The sequence below is a fragment of the Cololabis saira genome, chromosome 13 (genome assembly GCF_033807715.1).
Source record: "Cololabis saira isolate AMF1-May2022 chromosome 13, fColSai1.1, whole genome shotgun sequence".
Taxonomy (NCBI): Eukaryota; Metazoa; Chordata; class Actinopteri; order Beloniformes; family Belonidae; genus Cololabis; species Cololabis saira.
Window position 1 is genome coordinate 35340890 of NC_084599.1, and position 17972 is coordinate 35358861.

Consider the following 17972-nt stretch of genomic DNA (forward strand, 5'->3'; position numbering starts at 1 on the left):
CCCAAAGAAAGTTCCTGGTTGACTTACATGGCTGTTGAGCAGGCTGCTTTTGTGACTTGCAATTCCATCAGACTTTTGGAGGTTTTCAATCGCCATTTCAAGCTAAAGAAAGAAGAAGCATGCAACACAAAAAAAAATAAAAATAAAATAAAAGTGGATACAGAAGGGGGAGGAGGCGGGAGAGTGACAGAAATACAAAAAAGGGAAGGTGGCAGAAGTAAGCAAAGGGTAGAATAACAGAAAAAAAGGGAACACAGGAAAAAAAAAAAGATAAAGGAAATAAGACTGTTAGCGAGCAGCCAGATTTCTGCATTTCCATTAAAATCAGTCAGTATTGCCACCAAATCCATTACTGGCTGACAAAAGCATGCAAATTAAAGGACTCATAGGGTTAAGCTGCCCACTGAAGGCTTTAGGTCAGACGCTCTAATGTATGCAAATAAGAACTACAAACAGGGACACAGGTCACATCAAGATTTGGAACAGAAGGTCAGTAATGCCAATTGTCCCAGATTTTGTCAAACATCAAAAAATACTTATGCAACTAAAAGACAGAAGGTTTGTATAAATGGACAACAGGGAAAAAAAAGAGTCTGACTGACTATTGATGTAAATTGCAAAGGTAGGGGAGGATTCTCTGGAGTTGTAGAAGAAAATCAAGTCAAAAAAGAAAAGGTATTTTGTACTGCAGCCAAACTGGAGACAGAGGAAAAGGAAAAAGAAGCTGGCGGCGTTCCAAGCTCTAAGAAACCTCTTGAGGGCTCTTGGCCAAATGGTAATGAGCCCCGGGGGTTGCTTTGTTTCATAGGGTGCTCAAGTGCTTGTGAAAACCTTTGAAACAAGGCAGGGTTGAATTATTTAGACCAGTGTCCCGGTTCTGTGGGCTCACGGCCTTGCACCGCTCAGCTCCGTGTGTGTTCATACAGAGGTACAAGACCCCAAATCAGGCTGCAGGGATTGTCACTGACAACATGTTGGGAAACAAGTTACTTTAAAAGTGTAAATCTCTCCACAAGTGTAGAGGTCTGATTTTTCAGGGGTTCTTTTTGCTCTCTTGGTGATACCTGCTATGACCATCCATTTTTACTGATCCAATCACTGCAACCTTTCATACCGAGCAAGAACATGCTTCTCCCGTCCCAACTTGTGATCAGATCTCCCTCCCCTACTTTTGATAAGAGCAAATACATTTCTGTTTAAAAAAAAACCAACAAATGTTGGAAGCAGCATTGCATTAAAAAGCACCTAGTCCCCCCAAATAAGAAGAGAAAGACCCCCTTTCTCGTCGGCTGGAAAGGAGGAAGGCAAAACAACTAGTGATGCACCGAATGTTCGGTAACCGAAATTGTTCGGCCAAAAATAGCAAAAATGGTGGAATAAGTGGGGAAAAAACAGCGTGGAGTGAGGGGCGTGCCGTGTTAAATGGCAACATGTCAGATCATTACTTGGATGTGGGAAAAAAGCAGAGGCCACGAGAAATGATCCAGGCTGAGTTGGATTTGGGAAAGCCGCTTGGTGACGGAGACGGTCACGGGACGCACAGCACAGAGAAAAGGGCCCGTACTACAGATGCGGTGCGCAAACCTCACTGTCTGATATGACGAGATCCTCCAAGAAAATAACCCAATTATTACACAAGGCCTCAAATTGCGGAAATCAGCCCCGCCCTACCGCGACCCGATTAATTGGATTTGAACGGGAGAAAATGACAAAGGATTATGAGGAAAAAATACAATAAGTACAGTAAGACAAATTGTGACTGACGGGTATTTCACTGCACATTTATTTGATTTATGCAATGGTGAAAAAATTGGCAAAATAAATGAAAAACTGCGAAGAACCATTGTTCGGTATTATTGGGTATTCGGCCAAGTTAGGGCTGGGCGATATATCGAGATTTAAATTTTTTTTTTTTTACATTTTTTTTTTTTTTAATGATTTTGATATAGCTTATTTTGTAACAAATTGACTTGAATGTTTTATTTGAGATTTGCACAAATGTTTTGTTATTTGCACAACTGTCAACCTCAGTGGAAAAGTCTGCCTGTTACTGTCTACATTGTATTAATTGCACAGTGTATTTGAATTTAATTGTTATGCAGGAAAGGGATATTTGTTTTATTTTATTCAAGAAGCATTTTTATTCTATATATGCAGGCATTTTATTTTTATTTCATTTGTTTTATACATTCTGATATTGTGCAGACCTCTGTTAATAAAGGAACCTGTGTGACATTTGGCACGAGGCTTTGTATTAAAACTGACTGTTTTTTTAAGGGTTTGCCTCAGAAAAAAATTAAGCTAACAGAGATGCTATGCTATAATGCTTTGGGGGAAACCCCAATTAAGGCACAGAAAAAATATCGAGATATATATCGAGTATCGCCATTTAGCTAGAAAATATCGAGATATGACTTTTGGTTCATATCGCCCAGCCCTAGGCCAAGTGTTTATTATTATTTTCGGTTTCGGTTTCTGCCACAAATTTTCATTTCGGTGCATCACTAAAAACAACACAGTAAGCAATGTTATTGTTTCCACTTGCTCTGCACTTTGATATGCCGCCTTTCGTCCCTCTGCTTAGAAAGAAGGCTTCAGTCATGTGGGCAATACTTCAGTATGGCATGGAAAGCCTTGCATTGACACTGCTAAAGGAAGGTGGACACATGCAACCAAGACCACCTCCGTATGTGGTTTGAGTGATCTGTTCTCAATTGTGCCCTCAGATGCTCCCTGGGTGCATTCAGACCTATACTTAAGGCTACCCACTTGTGACCCGGTCACTCAGGACTGATGTTAAAGCTGGGTGTAAACAGGACCTAAGTCAATCCAACTGGATAACTGTGCTGAAAAGTACAAGAGGAACAGCGGGACGGGAGTTGCTCACCATAGCTGAGGAGGAGCGTGAGGAGTGTGACACATGGTTGCGACCTCCCTCCATACTTCCACCATGGATCAGGTAGGTGCTGCCACTTGAGATGATGTGGCTACTACTCACATCCATGGCAATGCCGACCATGCCGTGAGGGGGGGCACCGCCGCTGGCGGAGGACACCACTGTGGTTACGTGGGCTCCACCAGCCTGAGAGTCAAAGTACGTTCCCCCACTGCTCTGCCCGTACAGCTGAGTCTCAGGGTTGTAGGAATAGGCTGCTCGGCTGCAGAGAAATCAATTAAACAATTATGGACTGAACATTTCAATCACTAATGACTTTTAAGTGCTGTGTTTGTATCTGACTAGAGGGATCTCTGCAAAGTGACGGGGCTACAGTGCTGATGATATAATACATAATCAAACTGACATTGACAACAGTATAAATGTTCTTATGAAAACATCTGTTGTCATATTACTGCCGCTGTCATATTAAACATTAAAACTGTGGGGAAATACAAATCACTTTGGTTTCATTTGGCTGTGATGACACTTTGATTACAGTCACTTTAAACACAGTTAGTAGTGACGCAGCTAAAAAATATGAGACAAGAGGTCTGGGACTTCTAGTCGGGCGTGTTTCTCACACAGTTCTCATTCATGCATAATTCAAGGTAACTGCATTTGGAGTGGAGCCAAAATTAATGTGCACTTCTATGCTGCGAGTTAGAAGGCAAAAAGTATTTGCAGATTTTTTTAAACTGTATCAAACCTGTGTAGATTTTTAACTAAATTAAACACTGAAACTCTAAAACTTTAATTACAGAACTTATGTGAAATATTTGGCTCCACAAAATGATAAAATATTACTTACATAGTCCCATTGGTGTAAACAGCATCTCCACTTTCTCCTACGTACTGGACTTGGGATGGGTATATATGTTGTACCTGTTGCACCTACAAACAAAAACACAAAAATACAATTAAATATGTGCTAAATGGCAATAAACATAAAAATATCTCCACCCCTGGGCCTTTATGATAGCTTGTTATTATCCGTCTCCATCAAGCTCACCTCAGGCGGAGTAAATGAGTAGTATTCAATAAAGCAGAAGGACGTGAGAGCAGTCCTCTAGTAACATAGCTCTCAGCAGTGAAACTAACACAACTGTTTTTACTCATTTTAAAACTTTGTTTCACTATACAAAAATAGATTTTTTTCAATGTTGACATCTGCCTTTAAAAAGCAGCATGAAAGGTACTAACAGCAGCACACAGACATCAAGAACAAGCCACATTTTGTGTCTTCCGCATATTTCTGCACTCACCCCCGATTGGCTGCAAAACCGTGTTTAAACTCTTATTTTCAATTTTACTTGCAATTTTCTGCGCAAAGCAGCAGCTGCTATAATATAATTTAATATTTTAAAACACTGACTTTTAATTTAGACCTGTTGGCCGACATTTTAAGTTGGGAAAAGATTATTCATATTATTCTTTCCTGCTCTTTTATGAGTGTTCTTTTTTTAGGGGTCAAAAATCAACAGAAGAAAAATGAGTATTAAGTAAATCAACATTCTATTCTTTCTCATACTTAAATTGACAAAATCATACCTAAATTGATTGTAACTTGAACCAGCAAAGTCATACTGGTAGTTTATCGGAAAAAAGGTTGAGCTGACACACATAACTGGTGATGTATGAAATAAAATGTAAAAAATGCTTTTTTCATCTTTTACTATGTATGTATAGAAATATACATGATATGATACATGTATCTACATACATGATACATGTATCTTTAAATGCTCATAAATATGTAAGTATACCAATATAAAGTCATATACATGCAGTCAATTATACTACACTACACTTATACTACACTATTTATTGCTACATAGTTGGAATACTACGTCACGCTCCCTCTGTGTATCTTGCCACCAGAACTTCTCTTTTCCATATTTTTGTAGCTGGTCCAGCTGCACACATATGTCAGTAAATGTGATCCCTCCCTTTGAAACTGTCGTCTTTTCCTACATTTTAAAAAGAGCATTTAGTTGGAAACTTTCAGATGCACATTCACCAAAAATATGCTCTGTCTCTTTGGTTAAGTCTAAACATTGCCTTTCTGTTTTTTTAAATTGCATTTTTTTTATTGCAAAGGAATTCGGTCTTCAGTTTTCGCTTTTCTTGTTTTGTACTTAATGTAAGTAATCTGTTGCTCTATACACTCTGAATGTTGAATATTGCACGTTTAAGTTGTTACATTCAGATTATTTGTGCATACAAGCAATGGACCGCCCTTAGCCAGAAAATAATTAACTTTTTCTCCCTTTTGAGAGAAAAAGAGAGCAGGAAAAGTATTATAGATCTAGATGTGCAACTTCTGATGGAATGAACCGGCTGCCTTGTTTGGCATCTGTATCCTGTCTTTAAGTTTAAAAATTTGTCTTGTGAAAAAGGTTCTCAGCAAAACAGGTTGTATGCTTATAAATGACCTTGTTTACATGAATTTATTCAAGGAAATATAATATCATTCTTAATTATCTAGAGGAAAACAGTGAATTTATCTGACAAAAAAGTAAGAATCAATCCATTTTTGAAAATAAATCTCACCTATTTACAGGAAACTGTAAAATAAGGTTGTAAAACTTTGATCAGATCACTGTACAGTACAAATACACAGTGTATTGTGTACCTGCTGAGGCACCTGTTGGACCCTGGGTACTGAAAGCTGTTGTACTTGTCCTCCTTTCTGAGATGAGCCTGTGGCTTGAACCAGCACCCTCTGCACGGACACAAAAACTCAATTACATGGGTACAGTCACCAGGTACAGACAGTTTATAATGACACTTTGTAATGTTTTATACATCAGGTCATAAAAAAAAATAAAAAAAATTATGAACAAATCTGGTCTTAAAATTCGATAAATATAGCATCTGATGAGCAACAATACAAGGCCTATTGACAGAGCCTTGTCATTTATTTTGCAAAAACAATCCTCAATCCAAAGGGGGTGGAAAGGTTAAGTACATCCCATGATTATGTCATCTGACAAACAACCTTTACCAGCTCGGTTGTTTTCAGGGTTCTGGCATTTCTCCTCCACCGTGCTCAACCGTTGGTATGAAGTGTTTGTGCTAATATGCTAAATTTGATTATGACTAACCAGCTCCTTCTTTTGCAAATGTAAGACATGCGGCTATATTATTTTTAGAGAGGAAATGCTTTCACCTGACAATGTTTTAAAACAACCAATATTTGTACAGTTTTTTTCTTATGGTAGTGTCAGGAACTTTGATAAGTAGCTTAAGAGCTGATGCCTGTAGACTGAGATGTAGCTCTTCTTTTTTTTCTCCAAGCATTGCACCCTCTCACCCTGTGGGAAGTAGCCGGGACATCCAGTTCTGGAAAGACTGGTAATGCGCTAGAATGTTTTCCACTTGTAAATAATCCTTCTCACTGTAGAATGGTGGACTCCAGTTTATCTGGAAATAATTGTATAACCCTCCCCATATTGACGGGGAGCAGGAATACCTTCTGCAAGCTATTTTTCCTCAACGGTATTGTGTTAACGCAATGCCGTTGCAGCAAACTACCAAAAATCTCGGCTTTTACAGAGGTGATCACACTTGCAAATCATCAGTTAATCAAGTGAATTTCATTAACAGGCATGAATTGGTATAGAAACTTTGTTGGACACACAGGGACCCACACAATATTTCATGGCAAAATGTCATCTGAAGTTGTATTTACATAATTCTAAGACCTGGTAAGATCCAGATGGTTATTGTACTATATGGGCTTACACACAAAACCTTAGAGTTAAAATGTTGTGTACTTTCTTTTTCACATTTGACAGAACATGGCAATTAACACAATACAGGATAGAAATACCATCATTAAGCAAATGTTGATTGTTTAATGATAAAATTTCATGTTAAATTGTGTTTAATTTGCAGTAACTTCCACAAGCCTAACATACAATCCTTCATAGTAATGTACAACACGGGACATTCTCAGACTTAAAAACATACATTACGACAGATTTAACTCTCCTTTAAAGGCTCTTGTTGTTTCTTTTATCTGTTCCTTTTTGCATTTTAAAGAAGATTAAACAGTAGGTAGTTGCCAATGATTATAAGTGCTTATTACTGGTGCAACTTATAATAATAAAATGTACAGTAAATTTACAGTTTGGGCGATACAAACAAGTCCTAATGTGACTCTGGATTTGGTTTCCAAAAAATATTTTATTTTATAATTAACACCAGGAAAGCTTTAGAATGGAAAGGCTCAGTCATTACAAAACTTTGTCCTGTCATTACAGGTTAAAGGTGTTACACCACCTGCTGAGAGGCTGGAACAGGCTGGACCACAGGAGCCTGAGCTGATGATGATGTCCGCAATGCTGCCACGCTTGTCGTGGTATCGGACCCTCCCTCAGAGTTCTGCATCCTGAGAAACACAAAGAAGGGAATAAAAGAGAATTATAGGAGAATTATAAACCCCAACAGAGTAAAATCTTTGCAGGTTAAAAGAAGTTTCCAAGAGATGTCTTCAAATGAATACACATGGGTTGTTATGCTAAATAAATTCACCCACAGCCCATCCCTTTCTTCAGTGGAGCCACCAGCACATTCATTGGGCTGAAAGGCTTTTCTGACTTTGCAAAGTCAAGCTGAGTCACTAAAGCTCTTAGGGCCCCAGTGGTAGCCCACCTTTGGCCTTCATCAATGGAAAATAAGCAGCTCAACCGTGGTACACAGACAGATACTTGCTGACAGAAGGGACCCGTGTGGAAAAGGTACAGTAGAGGAGCTCAAATTACCAAGAAAACTGAACTGGTTTCCGAGGACTAAACCCCTTGCCACTACCCTGCTATCCACTGGGCGACAATGTGCACTGCATAGCAAAGGGGAGCTAAAAATGGAGTGACACAAAGACCTTTTTTTAAAGAGGCAGAGGGAAAGAGCGGGGGAGAGGCAGGAACAAAAGAAGAATGGAACCACAAGGGGGAGTAGGCATAAAAAACAGCAACTTCCCCACTCTCTCCAGAAAGACAGGAGAAAATAAGGGGGGAAAAGATGAAAATGGCCGTGGGGTTCCAGACCCTGCTAGGGTCCTGATCATATCCAGCATTTGTTTTGAATGAGAACTGGTCTCTGAGGGCTCCAATAATCCAGCTGATATGAGGAAATTCCTCAATGCTTTGTAAACGTTTGTCGGTTGCTATGGTGAGGGATCCATGACAACCACCCGAACTCAACCCCCGTCATCACGCCATGTTCACCCCCACCCACTCCCGGCCCACCCGCTCCCCCCGTATAAAGTTGTTACACAGGAACTCTTCAGCGCAGGCACAAAGGGAAGGACGGGAATGAGAGAAAGTGTGATATTGCACACTTGCTGTTGAACTGAATTGGAGAGCGGTTTATAGTTTTGAATTTGTAGTCTAGAAAAATAAAGCAACAACAGCAAAAGTATGGAGAAGCAATAAAGTGAAGGGTCACAAGACATGACTTGCCCTAAATATGCAATGATTACTCACAAGGCTGTATGAACAACTGCGTTACCTTAGTTTCACTGAAAAGATCTGATATACACCAATAGTATGAACGTCTAAGCTACTCACTCATTCATTCATTCATTCGAGTACAGAAATAGAAAAAAAAATGCTATAGAGAAAGAGAGACAAGAATATAGATGAGCTACAAAGACAACGGAAAAATTAGTCACAATGAATGAAACCCCTATGGTGATGGAAATGAAGAGGAAATACATTTAATTAAACCCAATGCTCCAACTAAAATATTACTCGGCAACAAAAGTCATAACCTTATATGATATTTTCTTTAAAGTAAATACTATGATGATACACGATAACTAATTTATAAAATCACCTGAGGGATGGACACTAAAAGCAGTGTGGTGAATAAATCAGATCCAGTAAGAGAAAAGAGTTTGACCAAAATAAAAGACAAAAATGAACTGCTCCACTACAACCTGCATCACACTACTACTACTACTACTACTACTAAAATAAGGACCTATATAAGGACTTTTCCTCTAATTTGAATAATCCTTCAATCCATCTGGTTACTGCTAATATTGTCACAATATTTTCTGTTTGTGTGTTAAAAAACAGACTCAATAACAAATATGGATGCTCATTTAAACTTTGGTAACTCAAAAACACTAGAAGTGTCCAAGACTTTTACACAGTTCTGTAATGCAGGCCAACTTCACACAAACTCAAATATAGCCATTCATACGTAAACTGTAAATTGAATTATAGCTTTGGTAAACAGCTACTTGATGATAGGACAAAATCAGAAGTTTTCTGTTTCAGATGGGAAAACAACAGATTGGGTGTGCCACCACAACATCTTCCACGCAGAGACGAAAACACTGCTCTGCCCTCATGACTAACAGGCTGTGTGGACTGAGGAGCCCTATGTAGAAATCCCTGATATGTGTGTCAATCTTAAAACAGACACAGGGTCCAAAGTGAATCCCCATAATGACTCTTCCTTCAGCATGTCGCAGAGTCCATTTTCATTTTATTAGGTCAGCAGAGAGCACAATTAACAGTAACATGTAAAGGTTCTCACATTACATCAAAATATTTCCTGACGCTGCTGCCTTGTCTGGCAGTAAAGTACTATAAGTTTGTTATCAAAATAATGCCAACAATGCAGAACAGCAGAGGTTAACATAGTGGTGTGGTAGTCAGCACCGTCACTTGCCTTCCCAGCTCAGATCTGGGCTGCGGGTTTTCTGAGTGGATTCTGAGTGTTCTCCAAGTGTCTGTACTCCAACCTCCTCACACAGTCAAAAACCACACATAGGCCTAAATAGTACTTCTAAATTGTCTGTGGGAGTGAATGTGAGCATGCATTGTTGTTTATCTTGTGTAGGGCCCTCTGATATTTTGGCAACCAGTCTATGACGGATCTGCTGAGTAGATGCTGAATAGACCCTGGACATAATGTATAAAAGGTATAGGTGGACAGCTGGGTGCCAACAACCTGGGAACTTTTCAAAGATTGTCCTGTAAATTCAAAAACCTTTCTAAAATCAATTATAAGTTTTAAGTTTTCTAGTAATAATGTCAGATGAAACGTTCCAAACCCAAAAGAATGAGCCCTCTAGTGTATCTCTCCGTTGCCTTGAACAGGCTGTGTGCTGCAAAATGTGCTGCAATTGTGGGGCCGAATTTCCCGCGCTGGGCTGCGGATGTGACGTCACATGACGCTGCATGCGCGTTCTCCCCGTTCTCCCGTGCCGGCTTCGCTGTTGGCTGCAGTACCCACGACAGCCGTCGTGGTGAAGGGTGGCGCTAATGAGTCTCATTTCTTAAAAGGAGCCTCAAGCTCCTTTATAGTGTCACAGACAATCTCATCTTTTTTCCAAGTCATTTTGAAACAAGCTTAGGGACTTGTTGATGTCAATAAGAAGTCGGTGGCATCTAACATCTAACATTACTACAACTAATACTACCAGTGCTGCTACTACTATTACTACTACTACTACTACTACTACTTCTACTGTCATTTAGCAGACGCTTTTATCCAAAGTGACAGAGAACAACACAAGCAAGAAATCAAATAAGAGAGCATGGATAATTGCTGCTCAGACTTACTGTCAATATTCTGATTAAATTCAAATTACTTTACTAATCCCCAAAGGAAAATTAATTAATAGTGAATGAAGTGCACATGGGTTGTGCTGATGACCAATGGTAGGGACCAGTGGATGGGAGGGGAGCATTCTTGGTGCTTACTTAGTTAACTTGGTTAACTGATTAATAGTGAAGGGTCTCAGATCACTGGGTTTGAAAATAGAGAAAGAAAGCCAATGTGTGTGGGAGAGTCTTGTGTACAGGTGAGGTTAAAACCCACACACATTTCCCACCAGTAGCTTAGAAAGGCACAAAGGTAGATCACAGCATGAGGCATAGCTCATTGCTGCAAAACAGATACTCAGGATAGTCTGCTACAAAAGGGCCAATCCTTTCAAGCTTCCAAGTCATACACAAAGTCTATTTTCATATCAAGCCTGTAAGCATGGTTTTATTGAAGCTAATCCCAGATAAGCACTTAACAATATTGCAACATATCCTCCTTTCAAGTAACACCTAAGTTTCAAAAGCTACAAAGAAACAACAAGCTACTTTTAAACAAACCCAAAGCTCCACAAACTGTCACTAAAGCTACAGACTATAACGCTAACAGAGGAGGCCAAATTAAACATCTGTCACCGACATATTTAACTTAAACAGGACTCAATCGAGAAAAACACATGCAGATGTTCAATTAAAAGCAGGAGCCCACAGTCTTGGCTCATGTTTGCACTGGCCCACATTGTTTGCAGAGCAACAACCGTTGCTAGTGGCAACACCGTCCACTCCCGTTTCCAGGAGCCTGTTGCTATGCAACCAAAAGAATACTTCCCAAACCAAACAATGCCATCCCCCACCTGATCCATCTATCTCACGCTAAGTAGAAACTTACAACAATAAATACTATGTAAGCTATTAATTTCAGGCACCAGGGGAGCTGCAGGCAGAGTTATTTCTGAGTTGAAGTCATGTTAAAGTGTACAGACTTTATACTGGCTGTGACTACATTGACTAAGAGAGGACAAAGTGCTCTGTTTTCGTGGTAACTTGGTGGTCAAAAGAAGACATTTTTCAAGGCTTTTTTTAAACTCATGCCATCCGACAGCAACAGGTTATATCTTTCCAAAAGTTCTCTGGGTAGATGAGACAGTAAACAGTTTGGGAAGAGCTTTTTCCAACTCTGTGGGAGATGAAACAAAACTGAGGTGATATTTGCTGATTTTAAAATGAACATGAAGAGAGCAAATGCTCTACCATGAGCAGATGTAGCTTTCTCTCTTACATTCATAGATCTACCAACATCAAGCAACAGGTCTGGTTAGGACTTGACGCATGTTTTTAGAATTAATAGTCATTTTCATTATTTCAAACCCATTCAAGGTAATTTGTGTATTTAAAAATAAGCTTTGATTTTATTAAAAGAACATATGAGATCATACAAGGACCACACACTGGCACAAAGAGCAAATTAAGATATAATAAAGAGATTTCCACAACAGAGGCCGTGTTTTCAAGCCCGTCTCATTAATTCATGGCTAATCCAATCAAAGCAGCTCTGGGGGTTTGTCGATGGCAGAGTGGGCACCACTGTCCCTGATCCAAGAATACTCCCCTCCCCACCTCTGGTCATCAGCACAACCTGTCCACTCTGTCACCATGTGCGCTGCAGGCCTGACAGCCACAGTGAAAGAGACCACACTGTTGCTATGGAGATTGTGTGTTCATCCAAGCTTTACGCTGGCTACTTCACCACCCCCCCACCCCCACCTCATATAAACCTTTCCAGATTTCCACTCAAACAACCACACACCTCCATCCACCCCAAACCCTTATCTATATCATTTAACATCTAAAGATAAATACTTCAGAGTTGATGCTGAAGGGTTTAAAAGATGAAAAAATAAAAAAAAAATAAGAAAGGTCAATATATTCTCCCCAATTTAGAAAAAAAGACTATAATCATGCATGGGCATCTCTCTCCATCACAATTACTTATCTAATTTGTTTCACTGGTGCCACGCTAATGGCACAAAGAAAGGTCACGCTATGGTCCCTTCAGATAGGATGCAGTATGCACCGTCCTCGCAGCGGGGGTTGAGGTACAGCGCAGGAAAGACCGGTGCACACATTCAAACTGCGTCCATGCATTAGTCCCTGGAGACCAAATAGCCGACCAGGAAGAGGTTATTATCAGATATTAACTAGTGCTTCAAGTCGCAGACTTGGTTGCACGCTGTATTGTTCTACATGCCTTCAAAAAGCTCTGGCTTTAGATCTATTGATGATGACAAGGAAGTGTGCTGCAGCAAGGAATATGAGATAAAGTCAAATATAGAGTTTGATAAAGTTTAGGCTTGTGCAAGATTTGTACCAGTAAATTGAACTGTCTTTAGATGTGTATTCAGAAGATGATTGCTCTAAAATAACTTTTTATATAATGTAACAGCATGCCTTTAAACTCATATTGTACAGCCCAGCCCAAAATAAGTTTCTCCTTCAACGTCTCCTCCATAGTGGGGCAAAGCACCATTCTATCTGAAGGACCCTTAAAGGGAACCTATTATGAAGTTTTTTCTTGCTTTAACGTATATAAAGTGGTCTCCCCTCAGCCTGCCAACTCAGAGGAGGAAAGCAACCAAATTCTGCAGTGTCTGTACAGCCGCCCGGATGAGCCATCCAGTGTGATGTGGCTTCTAGGAGCCGTTTAGATTCTGCTCCCGTCGTTACGCAACGACGGGAGCGATGTGTGAAACCACGCCCACAACTAACTCTGGCCGGAACAACAACATCTCCAACGGCCGAAGCTTCCGCCATTTTTTCATTGCGGTGTATCGCGTCATTCAGGCAGCCAATCAGCACAGTGCCTCATTATCATAGCCGCCCGCCCACTCAGAATCCCGCGTAGAGAATGCAGTTAGAGAATGGGAAGATAAAGGCCCCGTTCACACATAGCCGGGTATTTACAAAAACTGATATTTCCCCCTCTACGTTTTGAAAAATTCCATCGTTTACACGAGATCGTTTTCAAAATCTCTTCGTTTACACGAATCTGCATAAATACGCTGTTAACGTCATGCCAGCCAATCAGAATCCTGGAAAAAACATCAACAAATGACACGTGTAACTTCCAGTTAAGGCTTATTTATGGTTCCGCGTTACACCAAAGCAGAGCCTACGGCGTAGGTTACGCGGCGACGCACACCGTACGGCGCGCATCGCCGCGTACCCTACGCCGTAGGCTCTGCGTCGATTTAACGCGGGACCATAATTCAGGCTTTACTTCCAAGACGGAACAAGAGTCTTTCGTTTGGAGTGCCAGAGAAGTGGAGTTACTTTTAAGTGTGACTTTAGAATATAAAACAGGTAAAATACAAGAAAATATTGACGGTGGCCAAACTAATTGTAAACACAGACGCTGGTGATGTTTTCTGTTGCATAATGTGACTTTCTGAAGCCTAAATCTCCGTTTTCCTCTGTTAAGACGCAAACGTGAAAGCGGAGTTTTTGAAAATCTCCACTTTGGCCGGAGTTTTCAGAAATGATCGTTTTTGGTGACTTTGAGCTCCCTTTTCGTGTAAACGAACGGCCAAAACGCATGAAAACGTCTCAGTTTTTGCTCCGTGTAAAAGGGGCCAAAGACATGGCTCAGAGGCTGAATTTAATTTATTAAGCAAAAACAATCAAAAGCTTGCTTTTAAGACATTCAAGGCCTGTTTAAAATAGGTATTAGATGCCATAATAGGTCCCCTTTAAGTCTCTTGGGTACTTGTTGGAATTCTTACAGGATTACTCCCAAAACCTGAACCTCCAAGAATTAATTTTATGTAAAGAATTTAAATTATCTAAAGATTTAAATAAAAAAGGATTTCAAAAAGTAAGGTAATTTGTATTTGTGAGCAGCAGAGATGAGTATGTAGGTTGTGCCCATGAAAAAATTCCCAAATCTTCTTTGCCAATCCCAAACTACTTATTTTTGTCAGTGTGTTTGGTGGATTGGATGATTGAATTTCGAAGAAACAACAATTTATCCATTTAACCAACAGGAGCCTCCGTAGCGTGTGGAAGAACCATACAGTCAGTAGCAAGGCACTAACTGCACATAAATATGACTCTACGAATGATCATACTGTGTGTAAAGTGGGCTCCTCCAGGAAGTAATTACCCTGAACAATGAGTTCTCCATACAATGAATACTGCAGCAGATTGACAACCTGCTAGCAGACTCAGACTTAAATGTTTAACCCTTATGTAGTGTTTCTCAAATGCACACACAAAAATGACTCACAAGGGCTCAACATGTGACTGTTATCAAAGAAACCAAAGAATGTCCCTTTAATATTATCCAATGGAATGTCATGTTCATATTGCGGCAAAACTATTTCGTAAGCAGAGACAACATTAAATCTGTGGACCTGTACTACAAAGCAAGTTTATCAAAGTATCTTTAAGAAGGTTTTCCAACTCAGAATATCTTTCATATGAAAGGGAAGTTGGAGGCACTAATCACAAACATGTACTTAAAGCTGAACATTTCATGAAGAACAAACCATAACACTGAGCAAAGATTAAGGATTTAAAAAACTAAAATTCACACCAGTCTGTGATGCAGGTAAACCGTTTTCTATAAATAGAGTCTTGCACATATGGAGGTTTACGCAGTCGAAGAATTCAGATAGATGACAAAAAAACTCTTCCTATAACTATCAGCACAAGATTGTTGTTTGTTTGTATTTTCATTTATTATTTTCCCTGGGAAGTGACTTGACAGTATGAAGTGTGATATGCTTTTAGATTTTATATGGTGAAACACTTTTGACCATCACTAAAGTTAAATCAAATTTTGATGTGAAGTAAGTTGGGTTTCATTAACTTCTGTTTTCAATTACAATATTTGTTTTCAGCTTTCATGAAAACAAGATAACTCAGTTAAACATTTACTCCACAGCATTGAGTTTTCCAATGATGCTCCTTTTTAGCTTCATATCATGAAGCTAAAAAGTAAACCGAGCACATACATTTCCTTCACAGCAGTGCATCAGTGGCCCTTCCAAAAACCCAAGTCCCTCCCAGTAAAGGCTGTAACATGTGGTAAAATCAGCTCAGCGATTGGGAAACACATTAGTTCCTATACTCCTATACGGAACAACTAAAAGATTTCTTCAAAGTTCATCATATGCACTGATCTTTCAAAAACAGTAAGTAATCATAGTAAATAAGTGAGATTTCAATATTGACTTCATAATCACAATCATGTTTGTTGCCTTAAACAAGCAGCCACATCCAATGCAACGCTACAGTTCTGAAATGAAAAAAATTAAATCTGCAATTACAATTTTACAAATCATATTCTGTATAATTTCTGGAAGATTAACCATGATTACATAAAATATCCCAAGTACATGATAATTTACACTAAGAAGGTAATCACAGAAAAGACCACAAACAGTGGTAAGAAGAACACGACTGGATATGCTACCCTAATTTACAACTCACAGCACCCTTAGTCAGGACACGCAAATACTGTTGATTCATTCACAGATAAAAATCACCATTTAATGCTGCTCTTAAATGAGTCCCCGATGAAACACTGCAACATTAGAATTTGTTCTGCTTTTGATCTGATAAGCAGGAAAATGAATATCATGTCTGTCATGTAAAGGTAGCATTGAACTAGATTATTCACTATTAAATGAAAACAAAGATGTTTCCCTCTTGTATATCCTCCCAACTCAATCTAACCTTTACATCATTCCTGAAAAGCATAAATAAAGAACCAAACAATGACCATTAGGCCAAAAGTATGGTCTTGGTCTCCTTTGCATATCAGGCCAAAGTTCAGGTTTCTAAAAAGACTAATCTTAGATCTTACAATTACCATGTGACAGTCTGACTCTACCATAACATCTTCTTGTGAAACCGTCATCTCTAAAAACTCTAAAGTGTAACAATAAAAAAAAGTCAAAGTAAACAAAAAGAAAAGTGAAGAGTGAATAGTCTGCTACAACCCCTGCCTGAAAAGAAGTGTGTGTATGTGTGTGTGTGTGTGTGTGTGTGTGTGTGTGTGTGTGGGGGGGGGGGGGGGGGGGGGGGGGGGGGGGGGGGGGGGGTATTGTAATGCAAATATCACTGCCTTGTCTGCTGGAAATTTAATTACCAGTTGTGTAGCTAAGATATAAACAGGTGGAATGTTAAGAATGCTGCTGATGACACATGCACAGAGACGGAATAGACAAAACTGGAAAACATTTTTACTTCACGAGTTTCAACTTGTTACCAGGATGCGGCAGCCTATCAGTGGCAGCATTTTTCTGCATATGACAAGTCTTGTTTCTTTGTATCCTAGCAGCGGAGGCCTACAAAGATTTAAGAAATTTCTGTGGATGCAAGAGTTACAAAAACAGACCTTTTTACTCTCAACAAATAACATTGCTTAAAAAAGCCTTTTAACAGATCAATGACTTATGATGATTATGAAACTAAAACATTTCATGCATACAAATGGGACTATTAATTTCCACTTAACAAGCCCCATGAGGCATTCTCTACTCAGCCCCTCTGTTTTGCTCTGTGATTTCTTGACATGCCTTTCATTGGTGTTATGGGATAAACCATTAAATAGGTGCTAAAATCAGAGAAACATATGTGAAAAAGCCATGGACCTCATTTATCACAGCAGGGGGTAAATGCGATTCTAACTACATATGATCAACCGCAAACAGTAGCAACGAAACAGATGACAGCGATCAAGCCTATGTCTATATCTGTAGCTGACTATTGCATAGAGGTTTCTCCCCAAGGCAACAGTGGGCCTCATCTAAATACAGCATGAGCAAACACACACTCACGTACGCGCACACTAAATTCATACACCACATACACACAGAAAACATGTGACTTAAAGCTGTGTCGGGTCACCCATTGCCCCAGAAAGCACTGCAGCTGTCAAATAGACGGTTGAATTGTACACACGCATGTCTCTTTAACACTCAAAATGGTTCACGGGTAACAGTCGACACTGATCTTTTATAAGAAATAATAATCATACAAGAACCTTTCTTGAAGAGGATTGGAAAAAAGGAAGTTTGGCCAAAGAAAGGATATTTTTCAGTAAATAACACCCTGTTGAACTAATATTGCTAAGAATTCTTACTGTTTTGTCTCACCAGTTGTTTTCTGAATAGTTTTTCATTCTGACCAGCTTCCACAAAGTTGTGATATATCCAGCAATGATTAAAAACACAGAATTTGAAGGAATAACATTTCACCCCCTGACCTTCCGTAACCTCTCTTTCCATCCCTTGGGTGTGTTTGTAAATCAAGTTGCTTTGTAAGCATAAAAAGTGTCACGCTCAACATGGAAGGTGGAGCTGATGGGGGTTCCACAATAACTCTTTTTTTTTTTTCCACTTTAATATTTATTTGCCTGACTAATCAATGTTTCTTTCTCTCACTCTTGATTCAGGAAAAAGTTTTAA

General features: G+C 39.4%; 1 protein-coding gene across 2 annotated transcripts in view; it reads right to left on the reverse strand.

Moving 5' to 3' along the window:
• Nucleotides 1-17972, reverse strand: part of rfx2 (regulatory factor X, 2 (influences HLA class II expression)) — a 35383-nt gene that overhangs the window by 13812 nt on the left and 3599 nt on the right. Inside the window, exons 2-6 of one of the 2 annotated variants that reach the window (XM_061738775.1) lie at nucleotides 7223-7331; nucleotides 5571-5660; nucleotides 3747-3829; nucleotides 2888-3158; nucleotides 28-102 (exon numbers count right to left, since the gene is read on the reverse strand). In XM_061738775.1, the coding sequence (XP_061594759.1) occupies nucleotides 28-102; nucleotides 2888-3158; nucleotides 3747-3829; nucleotides 5571-5660; nucleotides 7223-7330 (627 nt within the window). In that variant the 5' untranslated portion in view covers nucleotide 7331. The remainder of the gene's footprint in view (nucleotides 1-27; nucleotides 103-2887; nucleotides 3159-3746; nucleotides 3830-5570; nucleotides 5661-7222; nucleotides 7332-17972) is intronic. The other variant, XM_061738774.1, reaches the window with a different exon arrangement.